General features: G+C 41.2%; 1 protein-coding gene across 5 annotated transcripts; it reads right to left on the bottom strand.

The window, feature by feature from the left end:
• Positions 1–475: 475 nt before the first annotated feature.
• Positions 476–17,411, bottom strand: Fmo4 (flavin containing dimethylaniline monoxygenase 4). Of its 5 annotated transcripts, none has more exons than XM_076941486.1 (11): positions 17,198–17,411; positions 15,863–15,988; positions 13,889–13,940; positions 13,525–13,664; positions 12,884–13,072; positions 12,140–12,302; positions 9,783–9,925; positions 7,980–8,176; positions 5,254–5,606; positions 1,839–1,908; positions 476–1,188 (listed from the first exon to the last, which is right to left on the bottom strand). In XM_076941486.1, the coding sequence occupies exons 4-11, from the start codon at positions 13,654–13,656 to the stop codon at positions 753–755; spliced, it is 1,683 nt and encodes a 560-aa protein (XP_076797601.1). In that variant the 5' UTR covers positions 13,657–13,664; positions 13,889–13,940; positions 15,863–15,988; positions 17,198–17,411; the 3' UTR covers positions 476–752. The 5 variants fall into 5 exon arrangements, with proteins under 5 accessions (XP_076797601.1, XP_076797602.1, XP_034369307.1 ...); XM_076941487.1 differs by lacking the exon at positions 17,198–17,411 and adding an exon at positions 16,290–16,699; XM_034513416.2 differs by lacking the exon at positions 13,889–13,940 and having other exon boundaries at positions 17,198–17,410.
• Between the last annotated feature and the right edge of the window lie 2,979 nt (positions 17,412–20,390).

Consider the following 20,390-nt stretch of genomic DNA (forward strand, 5'->3'; position numbering starts at 1 on the left):
CTTGAACCCACATAAAAGTAGAAGATAATGCACTGTGCAAAGCTGTCCTCTGGCCTCAACATATGTGCCATGGCATGTGTGCCCCTCCACATCTCACACACACACTAATTCATAATAACAATAATGATAATAATTCACAAAAAGCCAATTTGAGTTTCATCATATTTTTCCAAGATCTGCTTAGAAATAGTAATCATATGTTTATTTAGAACGATTTTAGGTAGGGGGTAGAATCTGCATTAGAAAGCAATATGAGAACGTAGGGACTGAGACAAAAGTAGAAAATCCTGGAATTTTGGTAAGAGATGATTGGACATGAACTTGGAAGACACTATGGGAAGAGAGTAGATGCCCAAGATACTTGAGGTGGAACTCTCATGTCTTGATGCAGCCCTCACAAGCAATCATATATCAATCTTCAGCAATCAGTAATGAAGGCATCTCAGACTATTTCCCATCATCACAAGAGAATATATGAAATGAGTAAATGAAGTTTATTTTGTTCATGGCTCTGAAGGCTGGAGGGCTCAAGATACAGTGGCAGCTTCTGGTGAGAGGTTTGTACTATGACATTACATGGTAGAAATGTCAAAGGGCACAAATCAATACACACAAAAAAGTGATGAAATAAGAGGCAGCCTTGCTTTCTGACAACCTGCCCTATGGAGACTAATCCAGTATTTGAGAGCAACTCTAATCTGTTTGAGAGGGTGTCCCAGATGACTTCCTTCATTGCCAAACTGGAGACTAACTCATGAATTCTGGGGGATGTACCATAGTATTCGGTAAGGGGAAAATCTTCCTTGTAGCTTCCCTCGCACCAATTCAAGAAAAAGTGAAGATTTGTAGAAAAGTAAAAGAGAGACAATCAGCACAGGTGCTGCCCAAGCTTTTAAGTAACTCGAGAGGGAGGCAGGCTTGGGGGACTTAGGAATGATTCGAGTTTTTAATGGTTTCATGGTCCTGTCCCACTGGGTCAGGATGGCATTTCTGGCTCCGTCCCATTTTCCAGGGCCCACTAGGCGGTATTGGTAAGGGGTACATGGTCCAAAGAAAACTTCCCAAGCTAATCTTGGATCCTTAATGAACAGAAGTGGGATGTTGGGCTTCGCGCCTATGCACTGAGTGAGCTCATCCATGTAGGAAATGAAGTTCAGTTTGTCTTGACTGGTATCTTTAATCACACCCCTATGGGTAAAAAAGATGAATAATATTTATTAGCCACTGCCTGTTCTGCATTTCCCAAGTTATAAGATCGACTCCCTACTCTACCTTTTTGTTACTGCTACAGTAGAATCAAACTTTATTTTGGGGATGCTTTTCTAAATTGGAAAGAAATAGCAAAGGGGGTTTATTTAGCAAGTGTAGTTGCCAGGGCAAATTCTTTGTTATAGGAGGTAGAAAGAGAAGCATTTAGGAAATGGCTTTTGTTGTTTGAGCATGACACAAGGCTAAAGCCTGGTCTGTCCAAATAAGATGTTGTTGATGAAAAGACTAGATCAGAAAGCATTTCATATGTAGACAAAGAAATGAATGATCCCAGCTACCTGGGAGGCTGAGGCAGGAGGATTACTTGAGTAATCAATTATATGATGGTATTTAAAGCCACAGACCAGGATGAAGTCATCTAGGAGTGAGATCTAATTTTGGCGGTTCATCAAGTTTAAGGAGGCGAGTATAGACAACGCCTAGCCTGTGAGGTGGGAAGTAATTACATTCAGAATGGAATTCCTGGGACCACGAGAAGGCAAGGCAGCAAGACAGGGTCAGAAGCTCCGAGTTACAGGTAGATGAGTAGAATTCACTAATGACCCCCTGTAGCAGGCTGTACTTCATACCTCTTAATGAGCTGCTCCTTTTTAATGGCTTCAGCCATCAGTTTCTGAGATGGAGGTATGCTACAGAGTCCTGCGAGAAAGATCAGAAGCAACAGTAAAGACCATTAGTGTTTCTTTTCTTAAGTTCTGCATCTTCTCATTTCTGGCCTCCCTTTGCTCCAACCATGGAACTTAGTCACTGCAGTACACAGGAAACTTTCTGAATGTAAAATCGGGTTCGGGTTAACCAGGGAACTTCATCACCTGATTCTCAGATGGGTGCTGGGTGGTTCAATCCTCACCCCATGCCACCCACACCAGACATCATATCGGCTCCAGCAATTGCCATAGTTCCTCCACATCTACTGTCATGTTTCCCTTTTTCCTCAACACAATCTACATTGTGTAATGCTTCTATATGACACTTGTGTGTGTGTGTTTTAAAGGTACTTGTTTAAATGGAAATGCGCTGAGCGACCATTTTTGGACACATCTTTTGTTTGTTATTGGGAGGTCTCCTGTGGGTCAGTCTCAGCCTTGGAGTTCTGTTTGTGTATACTGTGAGGACCATCTCTATCGGGACTCAGTCCAGGACAGGAGTTGAGAGATGAGAAGACCAAATTCTTGTGAAAGAAAACAAATCTTGTGAGCTCAGTTTCTTCAAAAACATGGAATTGTTCTTGGAATGTGTTTTCGTGTCCCTCCCAGCTGTGCCAGATGGGAGTGAGTTTACTTCAGGTCACCCGTTATTGTTTGCAGTCGATACTCAGTTAAATGTTTAAACTATCCTTTCTATGCCTCTATAGAAAAATATGTTTTTGACTTGTGATTGTATACGGCTTGAACTCATGCGAACTTTACTCATTCTCAGAGTATAAACTGAGGTTTTGAATAAAGTTGGCTACTGAATAAGACTTCAGTCTGCCTTACTGATTGACTCCATTCTCCCAGGTCCCACAGCCTGGAGAGCAGTGACAAACCTTCTTAGGACAGCTTCAGACCTTGACCTCTGCTCCTGTTCATTTTATTTCTAAATCAGATTTTAGCTTATTAGCATGGGCTCTGATCCTTCTCTCCAGTGGCTCAGCTCCCAACCTCTAAAAATCTCATTCTGTCCCTTTGGTTTTCTGGAACTTTACCCTTGCCTATTTTATTGTCCATCCCCTTCCCCAGCTTTTCTTACTTGCTTCAGGCTAGTTATGATCTTGATAATCCACTCTGTGCCCCATTTTCTGGTCAGTCTTTCTCTGCCTGGAACCAAATGGCAGCTCTAAATGCATTACCCTCAGAGTTAGGTCTGAGAATCTCTGTGCTATGTTTTCTGCTAGGGTTTTGTTATCTTGTCAAAAACTAGCAAGACTGGTTGCTGAAGTGTGTTTTGGAAGCTCTCCAGTGGACCATACAATTACATTGGTGTGAGCCAATCAAGCTGTGACTTGCCAACTGTATCATTTTAATAAGTATTTTACAGCTCATTATGCATAAACAACCCTAGGTATTTAAGAGTCTTCTGTGGTTTTAATGTAATTGGATAATGTTATAAAAATACTTTAATTGGCTTTAAAGAAATACAGTTTTTTTTTAAATAATTTAATGAAAGGTCGTGGTTTTTTTTTTTTTTTCACTATAAGGACCTTCTAAATGTGTCTCCTCCTTCCATTCAAATAGCAGGTCTGAAGTCAGGCTCGTGGTGCAGGCCTGTGATTTGAATTGCTCAGGAGACTGAAGACTGAAGCAGGAAGGTGGCAAGCTCAAGGTCAGCTTGTAAATTCTAGTTAATTCTTTTCAAAAAAGAAAGAATAAAAAAAGAAAAAAGAGAGAAAAAAGAAAAAAAGAAAGAAGGAAGCTGAGAGCATAGCCCAGGGATAGAGTGTTGGCCTGGCATGTACAAGACCCTGTGCTCAAACCCCAGCGCTACAAAATACATATTAAAAATCCCACATGAATAACCAAGTACAGACATATAAATTGAATATTAACCTAGGAGAAAACAGGCTGCTTTTAATAAATACGTATTATTTTTTGAGTCTGAGTATTTTGCCTATGTATATGTGCTGGATCCCTTGAAGCTGGTAGTAAGCTGCCAAATAGGTATTGGGAACTGAGCCTGTGTTCTCTGCAAGAACATAAAGTTCTCTTAGCCTGTGAGCCCCACGCATAGGTTTTCAAGTGTGGTTGATATCTATTGCAATTACAGTGTGAGATTACTGGTGGTTGTTTTTATTTATTAAGGACAACCTATTTGCCTCAAATGTGAAAGCTATATTTAAAAACAACATGGCTGCTGTTCTTTAAAACACTTGCTAACCTAACTGGTGTGGTGGGATGCCAACAGTAAGAGCAGCACATATCACTTAGTAGGCTTCATGGTGGGTCAAGTACTCTGCCTACTGCTTTGTAGAAAGTACCCATTACAAAAAAATTCTTGATGGGTTGGAGAGATGGCTCAGTGGTTAAGAGCATTAGAGCACTTGGATGCTCTTCCAGAGGTCCTGAGTTCAATTCTCAGCAACCACATGGTGGCTCAAAACCATCTATAATGGGATTGATGCCCTCTTCTGGTTGTATAAAATTTAGAGCACACACACACACATACACTACATGGATAAATTAATTTTGAAAAAAGGCCAGTTGTGGTGACAAATGCCTGTTGATTCCAGCACTTATGGGGCAGAGGCAGGCAGATCTCTGAGTGTTTGAAGCCAGCCTGGTCTACAAAGTGAGTTCTAGGACAGTCAGGGCTACACAGATAAACCCTGTCTCACCAGCAGCCCCCTCAAAAAAAAAAAAAAAAACAAACCCCAACCCCCCAAAACAAAAAACCTCAAAAAATATTATATAGATGAAAAATCCAAGATCTTAAGAGGTCTTTTCAAAGCTGATGAGTTTTAATGCCGGGGTTGAACCCCACAAACTGCCTCCAGGCCCTTTAGCTTCTTGAACTGATAACTGACATCAAGTAGTGCACAGGGTCAAATATTTTATAAGCATGTGTGAACAATTATGGGGCAGGATAGAAAGATAAATAGATCCCATAAAGGAAAATTATGCAGATGTGGGTCTGGCTGAAGCATCTCCCCAAATGTCTAGGAAAGGAGTAAAGCCACATTTCAAAGTGGTTTTGTTTAGGTCTTAAAGCATGGTTTGTTGTTAGTTTAACATTCTTTTTTATATTAAAGGACTCTTGTCTCTATGTGGGCATCTTTCACGGCAATTCTTACCCCATCTACAAAATCAGAGTGGCTTGCCCTCAGTCACATGGAATGACATATGCACATCTCTTATGATGGCACACACATATATGATTAATTGCTCATTAGGTATGTTTCTAGTATTTTATATTGCTTTAGCTCACATCTGTTTGACTTGAGGTCAATGGCAGGCACTAATTTGAAGATTCAATTGATGGATTTGTGTTTAAATAAAGCAAGCATACCTTTGAATACTCTTGTGGCCCACCGTGCTTGAAACTCTGTGCCCACTAAGATAGACCCAGTAAGACTGATGAGGCCAATGATGGCTAATGTCGTTCTCTCCAAATTTGGGGGAAAGACTTGCTTATATAGGACGATCTTCTTTGTACAAAGGCTTTTGAGAGGTTCTTCAAAAAAGGGAAAAGAAAATTCATAGCCTGTAGCGAAGATCACTACATCAATGCTGACTTCTGTTGTCCCATCTTCAAAGATGATAGAGGATTCTGTAAAATCTTTCACGCCGCCTTTCATGGTGACTTTCCCACAGAGGATGCAGGATGGTAGTTCATCATTCAGAATAAGTTTTGGTTTTTTCCTTGGAGAGAGGAAAAAAGAACATTCACTATAGTTATCTACAGGAGACTCAGCAAATGCTTTTTCTTCAGTCAATTGAATTAGATTATCTGCCAAGCCAAGGAAATCAACTGACCAGTCTTTAAAAGTTGGGAACCTGATAAACAATCACTATTTATAACATGCTGCCTCCTTGCTTCCTGTAAAAGGCAAGTAGAAAATGACTCTTTCCTGACTTGATTTACAATCCCCTTAAAATTATATTGAGATAGCTAAAGATACAGATAGATAGCAAGATAGGAGGAGGAGGAAGAAGGGAAAGAAGAGGAGGAGGAACAGGAAAAAGAGGAGGAGGAAAGGGAGGAGAAGGAAGAAGAGGAAGAGAAGGAAGAAGAGGAGGCTGGCCGGGCAGTGTTGATGCACACCTTTAATCCCAGCACTTGCAAGGCAGAGACAGGCAGATTTCTGAGTTCGAGGCCAGCCTTGTCTACAGAGTGAGTTCCAGGACAGCCAGGGCTACACAGAGAAACACTGTCTCTAAAAACAAAACAACAACAACACCTCCTCCCCCCAAAAAAGAGGAGGAAAATTTGCAGGGGGTGGGGCGGTGGTTCTTTCTACTACATACTACTACCAGTTCTGAGGACTGGACAGGCTCTCAGGCTTGGTTAGCAGGAGCCTTTATGAGCAGTCTCACCTGCATTCGATTTTTAACTCTATCCATTAGAATTCATTTCTAGAACAGTGCTTCTGTTTTTGTTTCTTCCTTTTTGTTTCTTTTCCAGTGTGAAGATTGAACCACGGGCCTCACATGTGCCAGGCAAATGGTTTACCACTGAGCTATATCCCTGATATAGCAATGCTTAAAGTATAAGCATAGAATATACAGCCAACCATTTGATGATCAATCTGGAGTTCTATATCACCCAGATCCCCAGAAGAGGAAGTCAGTAAGTAACTATTCGTCTAAAATTAAAAACTATTTTCTATTCATTTATTTACATGACTGGCTATTTTCATCATTACACAATCACATCAGACATATGGTTTCTATAAAATTGACAGGTTACATCATGTCTGCCATATGTTTATTTTTTTGTACTTCAAAATAGATGTTGCTAAAGAATATTTGAGTTAGGCATATATTAAAATCACATTTAATGTCATGACACGAAGTTTAAAGTTTTTCTTTCCAATATATAACTCTATATAGTAGTATATTAAGACAAATTGAGTCAGGGACTCTTATTAAAAATTCCAACCTCTAATCACAGTCAGATTAAGCATTTCTTATTACATGTAGTGAGAACCAACACACAGATGCTATGAGCATTGTATTTCTGGTAGTAGCATTTTCAAGATGCCTCAAAACCAATTTAAGTTTTTTTCAAACTGGAATTAAAAGTTTTTTCTTTCATTTTATTCTAGCATTATGAATTTACTATGGTGGATACTAGGCAGAGAATATGCCTGTTTTAAGAACTGCCATGGAAATTGATGGACAATATCTTAAGGACATAATTTTACAACAGGAGAATCTAAGACAGTGATGTAGTTATTGAACATGTAGAGTTCTGAAGAATTCAGAATGAGAGACATTGATTTAAAATTTCCAATCAGAAATCCAAATCAAAATGAGAACAAGATGTTATCTCACTTCAGTTAGAATGGCAATTATTTTCCAAAAAATGTGGGTGAAGGAAAAAGGAATACATACACTCTTGGTGGGAATGTCAACTAGTTTAGCCAATATGGAATAAAGCATAGAGGTTCCATAACAATAATAACAACAACAACAACAACAACTACAAAACCTAACTAAACAAACAAACAAACAAACAAACAAACAAACAAACCCTAAGACTAGATTTACCATATGATTTGTCTACTCACTTCAGGGGAATAAATCTCCAAGTAATAAAATCAGCATTCCAAAGAGATACCTGCATCACCATTTTATTATTCACAATAACTTAGGTAAAAAGTCAATCTCAATGCTCATCAACATATGCATGAATGAAAGTGTGACACACACACACACACACACACACACACACACACACACACACCAGAGTATTTTCAGCCTAAAGAAGAATGGAATCTTTCATCTATAGAAAAATGGAGAGACTCAAAGACTCTGTTACATAAAATACATTAAGCTAAAAAATGTAAGTGTGGCACATTCATTTTTGTATATGGAAGCTAAGATCAGAACAGTGACTATTAAGGATGGGGAAGGATGACTATCAGAAAGAGGAAGAAAAACAGGAGGTTGGCTTTGAACAGTAGATGTTACATGCACATATGGAACTCCACCGATAATTAAAATTTATACATAGTAGTAAAAACAGTGAAAATGAACCAAAGCTTTCCCATGAAATAAAAACTTGAGTACCCTTTTGCAATGTTTAATCCATAATTCTCGAGGTTGAGTATTTTATTCATTTGCCTCTCTTTATTCCAGTTTACAAAACATGAAGGCAGAACTTGTGCAAGAAAATTATTCCATCTTGTCATCATCATATTCAAAGGGTAGCCACCATCTGAGAGGCGGCTTAGAACCCAGGCTCCAGTTCTAGTGCTGAGAAACACCTACAAAGTAAAATGAGAAGGATAAACATGTGTCTATTGCTTTGTGGTACTTTTCTTTGATGTGTTTCAAATTACATTCTGTTTTGTAACAGACTTATATGTGACCATATGTTCTTGTTGCTATGATTCTAAAAACACATCATTTGATTTATATATGTTAAGCATCTTCATTATATTATTTTTAGAATTGTGAAAATAGAATTGGTTTTTGTTGTTGTTGTTGTTTGGTTTTTTGAAACAAGGTTTCTGTGTGTCACCCTGGCTGTCCTGGAACTCACTCTGTAGACCAGGCTGGCCTCAAACTCAGAAATCCGCCTGCCTCTGCCTCCCAAGTGCTGGGATTAAAGATGTGTGCCGCCACTGCCGGGCTGAAAATAGAATTGTAATATTTGTAGCTATAATATGTTGGCCTGGAGATTTTATGTGTTTGAGATACATATGGGTGCAGATATATGTGATATACATTCATATGTGTGTATACATTCATGCAAAGGCCAGAGGTCAACTTCTGATGTCATTTCTCAGGAGCCATCTTGTTTTTTGAGGCAGAATATCTCACCTGGACCAGAGGCTCATGTATTAGGCTAAGCTGGCTGTCAGGTGAGCCCCAGAGATCTGCTTTCCCAGCAGTACATGCATGCTGGCTTTTTATGTAGGTTCTGAGGATGGAACTCTTAACCTCATGCTTTTGCAGCAAGCATTTATTTGTGTGGCTGAGTTAGCTCTTCAGGCTCTGGTCTGGCAATTTTTAAACATATGGATAATAGAGAATTATTAGGTTTAAAAAATCAATTGTAACCAAATTAAATATAAATCTATTCTTTTGAGAGCTAATAACTTTCCTACAAATTATGCACGTGAAATAGATCTCTAATTGGTGAGTTGTTTGGAATTTCCCAAACCATCAAGTATGTGTACATACTTATATAACTTAAAGATTGCTGTTATGTTAAAACAAAGAACAAATCTGATTTCTAGTAGAAGAGTTGGAGACATTTGGCAAACAACCTTACCATTGGGTTCTAACACAGCATTTTGATAGAATTCCAGAGGGTTTATATAAAAGAGAGATGATTAGGAGTTGGTTGCATATGCCTGTCATCCCTGACTTTGGGAGTCTGAAGCAAGAGTTTGAAGCCTGCTGAGCCTATGTAGTGAGATCATAATCCAGTAGAGAAAAGTAAGAAATGCTTTCAGGGAGATAAAAATAGAATAGGTGTGCAGGCTGGAGAGGTGAAGACGGGGAGGCAGAGAGCGAGGAGAAAGAGAGGAGAGAGGGAGAGAGGGTATGGATGAGAGAGAGCCTTGACTTCTGTGAGGCAGGTTGCTTAATTGGTCTCATTCCTTAAAGATCAGGTTTGCACAATGCCTGTGATTAGGCATTCACATAGGTTTTCTGTAGTCTTTTGGACATAGTCAAGTTTTGTGAGGTGTGTTTTCTGAAAAAGCAGACAAAGAGTAATTTTGGAGCTCCATCCCCACTCCCCCCCCCACCCCCCATGCCAGCACTATTTGCTAGCTGGGAAGGTGTTTATATAGTCTTGGCAGCTTCTCTGCAGCCACTATCCATGCTGATGGGAATGGAGACACTGATCAGAAAGTGCACCTGAGCTGCTATTCTACTGAGCTCCACTGCGATGTCCCCGCCAGTGTTTCCAAGACCAACCACCAAGATGCGCTTGCCCCGAAAGGTATCTGGAATCCTGTACTCTTGGCTGTGTAGGATCTGTCCTTTAAACTTGTGGATTCCTGAGGGAAGAAAAGGATGAACAAACCTGAAATACTTACATTATACTTCTGCAGTGCACATGCTAGGGAAGCACGCTGCCTGTATCACTACTTGCAGCAAGTGAAAGCAGGAAGAACAACTCTTCCAGGAATTGAGTGAGCTCAAGCACAGATGTGTACAATCTGCCTTGTTAAAAATACTGTTCAGAGCTGCAGAGATAGCTCCGTGGGTAAAGGTGTTTGTTGACAAACCTGATAACCTGGGTTCGATTCCCAGAATCTACATGGTGGAAGGAGAGAAATGACGTGTGCAAATTGTCTTCTGACTTCTGTATGTGCACTGTGGTATGCACACAGTGAATATACATGAGTATAATAAAGGTCATGTAAAATAATGGATAATATCATAGCAAGTGGGAACAAGTTTGAAGCATCCCTGTGCGGTGTGGGACAGGGCATAGTGCCTATGATTACTGCTTTCATCCCCCGAACTACTGGGAATCCTAGCTGGAACAGTAAAGGAGAGAAGGAATAAGAGCATTCATTTGGGAAGAAGAAAGTTACATTTTCATTGTTTGCATATCTGCTGGCTTTATATAAGGAAAAATTCCATAGATTTCCCTCTAGAAACAAACCCTATAAGATTAATTAATTAAGCAAAATTATATGATACTAAATCAACCTATAGTATTATTTCTGGAAAAAGATCTGATATATAAATCAATAAAATAATTCCATATGTAATAGCTACAACAAAACAGTCTGGAATAGCTTTAATCAAAGAGATAAATATATAAAAACATCGATGAGGGGTCATTAGAGGGCACAGTGGGGTAAGGGTCATGCTATCCAACCAGATTTCTGAGTTCAAACCTGAGTTCAAGCCCAGACATCATTTAGAATACTCCTTCTTGAGAAATTATGGATTGAATTCTCACTTGATCCTTATTCCTGAACATATTTTTGAATAGGATAATGTATTTATTTGTGATAGATTTTTTAATAAGATTTACAATGACTTTTCCTCTTGCAAAGTCTATAATTTTATCCTCCACACTCTTATAAATCTCTTTCTGTTTCTCAAATCAAAAACCAAAAACCAAAAACCCAAACAAACAAACAAACAAACAAACAAACATAAAAACCCCAAAACAAAAATATCAAGGACGGGAGAGATGGCTCAGAGGGCAAGGATGTTTGCTATGCAAACATGAAGATCTGAGTTTGGATCCCAGCGTTCATGTAAAAAGCTAGATGTGGCCTCACTTATGCCTGGAACTCAGGAGCTGTTGGAGGTGGAGACAGGATGTTTCTGGGACTTGCTGGCTTTCAGCCTAGTGGAAGGGTCAGTAAGAGACACTGTCTCAAAGGAATAAAGTGGAAGATGACAGCACAGGAAGACCAGGACTCCCACCATCCCCCCTTTACCTCTGTGCATCTGCACACAGGCACCTGTTACCCCCCAGCATGTGTATATGCTGCACAATAAATACCATGGTCACATACACATATAAACAATAAAAGTCAAAACTTCACTTTCCAATTGCTTCAGGACCACTAAAACCTGACAGAACAGGATCAATTTTACTACATTTTAGTAATCCTTACTTCCCTAATTTTATTTACCACACCTGAATTTGAATGGATTTCAGGTTTCTAAATAACTGATTAAGACCTCAGAGATGAAGGTTTGCCAATCACGAATGTGTTAAAAAGAGTGTGCAGAACTGGTTGGTTTCAAAGGCGATTTCAAAACACCCTGGTCTGAGAGGTGTATTAGGCAATTTTAAAGAGTAAATGCATTAATTTAAATGTGTAATTTCTGTTTTGTTTCCTTTAAAGCCCACCTGTCAAGCTTCTGTATTCTCTTATGTCAAGTTTTTGAATCATAGACCAGCCCTGCTTCAAAGGACATATAACTCACCCCCCGCCACCCTCCCCCGCAAAATGAGCAGCTTTTAAAAATGACAGATGTGATGTTTTAAGTCTTGTTTGAATTGCTGCACTTGCAGTGGATATGTCGGGTAAGGCTTCAGCCACAGCATTTATATTAATACCTAAATAGTAACATCAAGCACAAAACAGAACTTTTTAATAACCATTCAAAGTAATTTTGTGCATGTAATTTCCAAGCAAATGTAACGTTGTCTATAAGTATTTTCAATTACGAGCAAGTCATTTTTCTTCTAGAAGAACCCAAAAGAGTAGTGATGGTCTCAGGCAGCATTGACTTACCAGGGAAGGACTCCAGAGGTAAATGTGGGCTCAGGAATTGCCCAGTGCAAACCATAACAGCGTCAAATACAGCTCTGTCCTGTTTGCCCTCTGTCTCTGTGACAACATCCCACTGGCCAGTTTCAGAGAAGTCTGGGCGCTTTGTTACACTGCGCACAGTAGTCTGTAAGCAAGAAACAAACTGGTATAATAACCATTTTTTTATTTTAAATGGACCAACTGGTGACATAAGGAAAGGTCTGTAAATATCAGCTAGCTCATTCTTAGAGAAATTAAGTGGCCTGTGTACTCTCACAGATGCCCATAGGTGGACCATGTCTCAGAACATCTGAATCCCTTCATTGGAAGGATAGAGAAAGACTTATTCTTGATGAGAAGAAAAAGAGTTATAATTTTTGATGCAGAGAGAAATCAGAAGAGCAAACTTTCCTCCACTACGATGTCCATGCCGAGAGTTGTAGTTATTTCTTCCCGATGAGTTTCATAAATAGAATTCTTACTCTAGTCTCAAGAAAAAAAAATCTTAAGTTCCATCCTAAATGATATTTTGACATTTAGAGGATGACTCAGGAAATTCAGTATCTTAATGCTTTAAAGTAAGGAACAGTGAGGAAAGAATTACCTATCTTAGTCACATCAAGATAAAAAAAATCAAGGAAAAGTTTCCTTAAGCATCTCATTTCCATAAGATTGCTGACTAGATGGCCTCCATTCATGAACTTTCCATAACCCAACCTATCTTACCTTAAACTGAATATATTTCAGGAGGTCAAAGTGCTCAGCAAATTCTCTGAGATAGTCCCAAAATTTTTCATGGCTCAGGAAATTGGGGTAATCTTCTTGGAATGGGAAGTCACTGTAACATGACATTTCCTTGCAGACATTTGTCACTAGTGACCTGTAAACCCTGGTCATCCCATCCTGGGAAGTGTCCTGTAGTAGAGGTATAGTTAGTAAGAAGGAAAGGGACAAGGTAGAAGAGAAGATTCTCTTGGTGGCCTTGGGGGCTCATGGGTGTCCAGCTGAAAGGGTTCAGAGCAATTAGCACTCTACTTGTAATTTTAAAAAGGTCTAGAAAACTCAGCATTGGGTGCTCATGTTGTCATGATAAGACATCCTTATCTGAGCTGGAATAAGCAAATGCAGTCTCTTTGCTTATCACAAAGAAGCTGATGACAGAACACAATTGCTCTTAAAAGATTCTACAGATACAGGGCTCCTGGTCAGACCACATCCCACATAGTGTTTATCATGGCGCCACACATATATGTAGCTTGCTGCAATGAACTATTTTGACCATTGAGGCAGGCTAATGCCACCTCAAGTGAACAGGAGCAGCACATGACTGGATTATGGGTGCTGAGGTGGGAAGATGAACTACGCACAGCATACTTCCACAGTCCGCCGAAGTCACTACTTCTCTCGAAGCAGGTGGGCTCCAGGTTCTCATCCAAGCAGCACTTGATAGAGGACAGGCCACTTACGCCAGCTCCAATTACTGCCACTTTCTTGACCATGGTGGGTTCTGTGTGAAGGTCAAGAAAAGCTCTGTAAGGCAGTATTGGAAGAGAACCCTGGACATGGGACTCAGCCTAGGTAGTGTTAATGCTAACACTAATGTTAATGCTAAATGTTATTAATGATAAATAAATGCTCCTATTTAATCGTTGGGTTGAAGTTGAATCATAGTTTGATTAAAAAACTGGAGGTACTGGGAGTCAACGCTTTTGACTTAAATAGTGGCCTTACCTCTTGTTAATTGTGTGACGTTGGACTAGATGCCGCTCTTCTATGTACCTTGCTTTTCTCATCAGCAAAATGGGGATGACAATGAGGATGAGAGGGTTAAATGACTGGCATGTGTTGGAATGGCTCAGAAGTATATGTGGTACTAGTAAGTGCTCAGTTAAATCCATCTGTTGTTTTTATTACTGAGTGTAGTTAGTACATTAGCTCCCTGGGACTCCTATAACCCCTCAGTATTAAAGGGACTTTTCGCTATCATCTTGCTTCTCCAAATCTTCTAGAGAGATGGCTCAGTGGTTAAGAATGCTGGTTATTCCAGAGGACGTGTGTTCAATTCCCAGCACACACATGGTGCCTTACAACTGGTTGTAACTCCAGTCCCAGAGGATCTGATGGCCTCTTCTGACTTTCTTGGGGACCCAGCAAGCACACAGTTCACATACAGATATGCAGGCAAAATGCTCATATACATAAAATGGTAAAACAAACAAACCTTTAAAAAAACAAAGTTAACAACCTAGAGAAAATATTTTGAAATACACAAAATACAACTGTGCTTACTATGTAAAATATAAATTAATAATAAAAAGAAATTTGTATGAGAAAATAAACTATTTTCAATAAAAGGGAATAACAACAACAACAACAACAACAACAACAACAATAATAATAATGATAATACCAATTGAGTGAATTGATGTGAATGGGCAAGAAAAGAATAGCATCAGTCACAAAGCATACGAAAACCTATTCGATTTCATTAATAATACAAAGTCCGAGGTAATAATTTCTAGCTTTCAAATATGAAGTTTGAGGAACGAAACTATGTCTAGTAAAGTAATGCATGAACTGCCACAGAGCAACTCTGTACGAATGCTCCACTCATCATAGCCGTGTTTGCCTTGGGGAACATGACGGGCATGTGTGTACGACGACCGTGGGACCAGCAAAAGAAACCCAGCAAGAGTTTCTCACTGCGGATACATACACTGCTCTGAGAGGCGGAGTCTGCCCATGGATTTCTGCACTTCTGGCATTTGAGCCAGCATGGGCAAGCTGCTGAACTGAGGACTTCCTGTGACCCTGTCACTGAGGCTCTCTCTCTGTCCCTTTGCTCACTTCTGAGGGACTTCTCAGGGCTTCCAGTTCCAAACTTATTGCTGTGAGGTTGGGGGGGGGGGTTGGTCCCTGTACCTGGTTCACTGTATATTTCCAAATCTGTACCTCTTCCACTTCAGCTGAGTTCATTTGGGAGTCTCCTAGTTTAGAGTGAGTTAGGGCGAAAGGAGACTGGACCTCAGAGGCAGCAAAATTTGAACTTTGCTACTGAATGAGAACGGACCCATAGGTTCCTATGTTTGGTTGCCAGGGCGGAGCTATTTGAAAAGATTAGAAAGATTAGAGGGCGTGGCCTTACTGAAGGAAGTATCTCACTCGAGGGGGGCTTTGAGGTTTTAAAAGCCCATGCTAAGCCCAGAGTCTCTTTTTGCTTGTGGATCAGGAAGTAGCTCCAGTCTACCACCCGCCTACTGCCATGCTTCCCAGCATGATAACAATGGAATAAATTTCTGAAACTGTTAGCTAGCCCTCAGTTAAATGCTTTCTTATCAGAGTCGGCTTGGTCTCATTGTCTCTTTACAGCAATAGGACAGTGACTACGACAGTTACTGAGAAGTTATTAGACCCTATCTCTCTCTCTCTCTCTCTCTCTCACACACACACACACAAAACCTATCAAAACAACAACAACTACAACAACAACAATGCAACCAAAACACTCTCAGGTGTACCACTGGTAAAATAAGAAAGCTACCAGTGTTAGCGGGCTGTGTAAGCAATGTCATGCTTACATAAAAGGACCCAGCACCAAATACTCCCTCACTGTTCATCCTTGCACCTTCGGTCCCCAGGAGAGACTGCCTGTAGACAAATTCCACCAGCAAGTTTGGAGACAAGCAACCAACATGGCCCACTTACCTGTGGATTGCCTTGAGTTGTGAACACCTGGATGGCGTTTAACCAGGGACAAATGGCCTTCACTGAAAGGAACACTTGAATTTCTGGGTGAAGGTCTGAAGTTGCCAGATCTCCGCCGTGCCCTGTCTTTGAAATGACACAGGAGAAGTTAACTGGTAAGGTAGACAGTATGTTAGTGGACTAGACCAACAGCAAAGGAATTCATTCACCATTGTGCCCAGTCTAGAGCAGACTACGGGTAAAACTAGACTCTACCACCAGTCTTCTCAGGACTGATTAGTAACACTGGCAATAGAAACACATCTGTATACTTCAATATTAGTATTTAAGTACCATGATCCTCTGATGGGGTAACCATTTGAAAATGTGCTTTATTTTAGTAAAGGAAGGTTATGAGCAAGACGGAAACAGAGAGACCTGAACCTACTTCTGTTTCTGCCTCTAGTCGGGTATGTGACCTTGGCCAAAATTCTTGAAAATACACTTAAAATAGTTTCTCTCTTTCTCTCTCTCTCTCTCTCTCTCTCTCTCTCTCTCTCTCTCTCTCTCTCTCAGGTTTGAAAGTATTTCATCTGAAACCAAATAACTCTTAAAAAATCCACAAAAAGAAAGGAAAAACAAAAATTCCCTGCAAAACCCCCAAACAAAAAATGGAAAAACAAAAACAAAACAAAACAAAACCCCAAACAATCCCCAAAACCAAAAGTTCAACAAACAGCCAGGCAAAATCCAGCTATGAATTAAAACTTGAAGGCCAAAGAAAATGCACAGTGTGCCATCTTGGTCAGTTCTAAGGAGTGCTAAAACGTGAGAAATCCCACATTGCTCTCTGGCTAGAAAGGAGACCAGTTTCTGAACTTGGACCTTTGTACAATAACCAAACCCCACCTCATACCTGATCGGTCAGGAAACGCTTCCAGCAAATGGAATGACACAGCTAGGATTTCTGGGAGATTGCCGATTCACGGTGATGTTCTAATCCACCATATCGCCACTGAGCTCTGTTTTTCCTACCTAGGTTTCCAAGTGTAACTCACCCCTGCATCGTTCTAAGATCAGAGTGGCGCCTGCTAGAGGATGGTGTGACCGACACAGCGCCTTCCCTTTGGATGTTCTGCTCCAACTTTGCTCCGCTATCTCCTTAACCCTATGCTCTTACCTGAGTCAACAGGCTTCAGAAGCAAATCACATGCCTTCTGCAAAAACACACTTTCAGTTCACCTTCCACAAGAGCAGCTTCGAGGGAAATTTCCTCTTGAAGGGGAAAACAAAACAAAACAAACAAACAAACAAAAACCCAAAACCAAAAACCAAAACAAAACCCAGGGCACTTACCTTGCAAGCATAGAGCCCGTGAGAAGCCAAAGGTGAGAGGTCAAAGGTGGAGTTTGTTTTAGAAAACACAAGAAGTTCCCAATCTCAGAGCCTTGTCCTAAGGAGAAACAGTGCTGACTCTGCTCAAACTCTTAGTTTAACACAAAAGCCCGTTGCTTCTTGTGCCATGCTAGGGACAACAGGGAGTTGTATTACTATGCAGTCTCGGGGGAGGGCGGAGTTAGAATACAGCTTTCAGATTGGAAAGAAAGGAGTCCTGCCCCACGGCACAGGAAGGCCGGGCAGTTATCACTGCTGCCTTTAGAGGGCGCCAAACTTTCATCCTTCTTCGTGACACCCTGATTTCATTCTCTGTATTAATTACGTATTTTTTTCTTGGAGATTTTTATATGTATTGAATAAAACATAATAATATCCATCCACTACTCCGTGCCATCTTCTCCCACCCCTCCCTACACATTCCAACATAATGACTTCAGTTTTAGTTCGATAACTAAGTATAGTTAGTATTGCTCATATGTGGACGATAATAGGTTCACTGAGTGGAACACGGGATTCTTCAAAGAGGGATGATTTGCCTCTTAAACCAACACAAGAGCGAGAGCGAGCGAGCGAGAGAGAACCACATGCTTGGTGTTTTCTAATGCGTTGTCACAGGAAGAAACAGTAGCAGTAGTTAATACCAAGGAGCCAGGGCTTGGACTTATTTCCTCTCATGACTTGAAAGCCACCACAGTGATGGTGGCCCATATGGATTTGTTGTTGCTAAGGGACGTTCGTCACCATTGACCATTTACTGAACCGGAAGTCAGACATGCAAACACCTGGAGGAGTCAGGAAGGCAACAGGAATAAAGGTGGTCAGCTAAGACCTGACAGGGAAGCTCAGTGGTCTGCTCAGCTTAGCTAAAGTTTGGGGTTAAGAGTCTAATATCTCAAAGGCTCTTTTCTTTCCTCCTTTTGAGGCAGGGATTTTTCTGTGCTCTATGGCTTTTTTGTACTTTTCAAATTTGCCATCCTTTTATGCGAAATTCTCCAGGGCTAAGATTCTATCATATACCACCATCCCTGCATTGCAGGCAAAATTATGCGTGTGATTTCTGTATGTATCCACCACTTACCGCCATGTTATTTGCCTTGGGGAACCAGGAGAACATGTGTGTATTGTGCCCATAGGCCCAGCAAGAGGAGCCTAGCGTGAGCTTCCTCACTGCTGATATGTGCACCACTCTGAGAGGCAGAGTCTGCCCTTAGCTGCACGTCTGGTGCCTGAGCCAGCACGGACACATGCTGAGCTGAGGGCTTGAGGTGTCCTGCGATCCTGTCACCGAGGCTCTCTCTGTCCCTTCTGCTCAGGTTTACTGTGGCATCATTAGGTGGGCTCGGGGAGTCTATCCCTGTGGCTTTGCAACTTGCCTCACAACTCGGCCAGAAGGACCAGAAAACAGAAATGAAGTGAGTTTACTGAGAAAACGGATCAGGGAGAAGGTCTGAGCACTCAGACCTCCCAGACTCCATTTGGTTGCAGTAATGGATATCTCAGGGCTTTCTGTTCCAAACCTACTGCTGTTTAGCCCCCTGTGAGATTGGGAGTTCGCTGTACCTGGCTCACTGTGTATTTCCAAATCTGTACCTCTTCCATTTCAGCTGAGTCAATTTCCTAGTTTCTTAGTTTAGGGTGAGCTCTCAGGAGAGGAGACCGGATCTCAGAGGCAGCAAAACAGGGTTTGGACTTTGATCCCGACTAATCTTTGGACCCAAAGAAGACGAGTAAAACACACTAAGATGTATTATTTGCACACGAAAAAAATCCTGAGGTGCATTAACCGGCACCTCTGTACTCAGTACTCTGAAGTTAAAAAGGATTGTAGTGCATTTGAGACCGGTTTCGATTACATAGTTAGTACCAAGCCAGACACAGCTACATAGCAAGACTCTGATCATAAAGCACAAAGAAAAACAGAAAGAGATGAAAGAAAAAACAACCCACATCAAAGGATTGTGAGTTAAACAAATGGTTGAGCACAAGACTATTTGCTTGGTGTTCGTTCTGTGATCACGTGTCTCCTCCTGCCCTTGGTTCTCTCTAGAACCGGGATCTCATAGAGTTACGTTTAACATGGAAGCAAGTGGACAGACATAACTGTAGATTCCCTTGAATTGAGAAGGAAGCATGGATGGCTTCTAACCAGGAACAAATGGCCATTACCAAGAAGTGTAGCCGACAGCAGCCGACAGCAGCTATGGGATCCAGGTTCACCTGAGAGGAAGGGTGGGAATGAAAGGGGAATGGAGGATGAGAGAAGCATGGGGTCAAGACAAGGTATTCTGATCAAGGCTCGAAGTTTAATATTTTGCCTTCACATATAAAGGGGAAGCCCCACCTCCCAGAGTCTCTTCTCCAGCGGCTGGGTGAGGGGATAGCAGCCTGAAGGTGTCAAGGCAAGCTCACCAGGCGGTCCATTCTTCTAGCTCCTGTAGCAGACTGCAGGGCACCAAGGCCTCCTAAGTCCTACTGTTGTTTGGTCTATTGTCACAGGTCTGCTCAAGGCTGTGGGGAAAGGGCACAAAGAAGAACACTTGAATTGCTAGACCACTAAGTGAAGGTCTCAGATGTCAGATTTATGCTGTGCTCTGTCTCTGAAATGACACAAGGGAGGTGGTTGTTAGTTAGACCTGAAAAGGGGAAAGTGTGAGGGTGGAGGTCACCAGGGGCAAAGGAATTTATCCAGGATTGAGCCCTGTAGACCTCTTGCTGCAGGGGCTGAGCTAAGGTGGGTCCTGAGATGACTGAGACTCAGTGGCTAAACAAACAAACAAACACAGGTGGCAGGAAGACAGAGGAACAATGGCTCTGGGTTGGTTTGAAACCTCAAAGCTCACACCTAGTGACCAACTTCTCCAACGAGGTCATACCTTCCCAAGTAGTGTCATTCCCTGATGAATGAACATCTAAAAATATGAGTCTATGGTGGCCATTCTTATTCAAACCGCCACAGCTACCGTTTGTGCAAGATTAAAACTTGTGGGGATTGTATAACCACCTGGGCACTTCACATTCACAAAGTAGGACTGGGACTTTTATGAAAGAGGATGAAGGAATCCTTTGTGGGAGGCGTGTTCTCCTAGGCAGGCCTTTGCCACTCCAAGAGCTTTTATTCTTGTAATACTGGATATTGAACCCAGCCAGAGCC

The sequence above is a fragment of the Arvicanthis niloticus genome, chromosome 10 (assembly GCF_011762505.2).
Source record: "Arvicanthis niloticus isolate mArvNil1 chromosome 10, mArvNil1.pat.X, whole genome shotgun sequence".
NCBI lineage: Eukaryota > Metazoa > Chordata > Mammalia > Rodentia > Muridae > Arvicanthis > Arvicanthis niloticus.

Excerpts from the sequence above, each read along its gene's own strand:
- Fmo4 (XM_076941486.1), bottom strand. The coding sequence starts at position 13,656 with ATGGTCAAGAAAGTGGCAGTAATTGGAGCTGGCGTAAGTGGCCTGTCC. Across the intron at positions 13,073-13,524 it reads GCGGACTGTGGAAGTATGCT|GACACTTCCCAGGATGGGAT; the intron begins GTGCGTAGTTCA and ends CCTCTACTACAG. Across the intron at positions 8,177-9,782 it reads TCAGTAGAATAGCAGCTCAG|GTGTTTCTCAGCACTAGAAC; the intron begins GTGCACTTTCTG and ends TTTACTTTGTAG.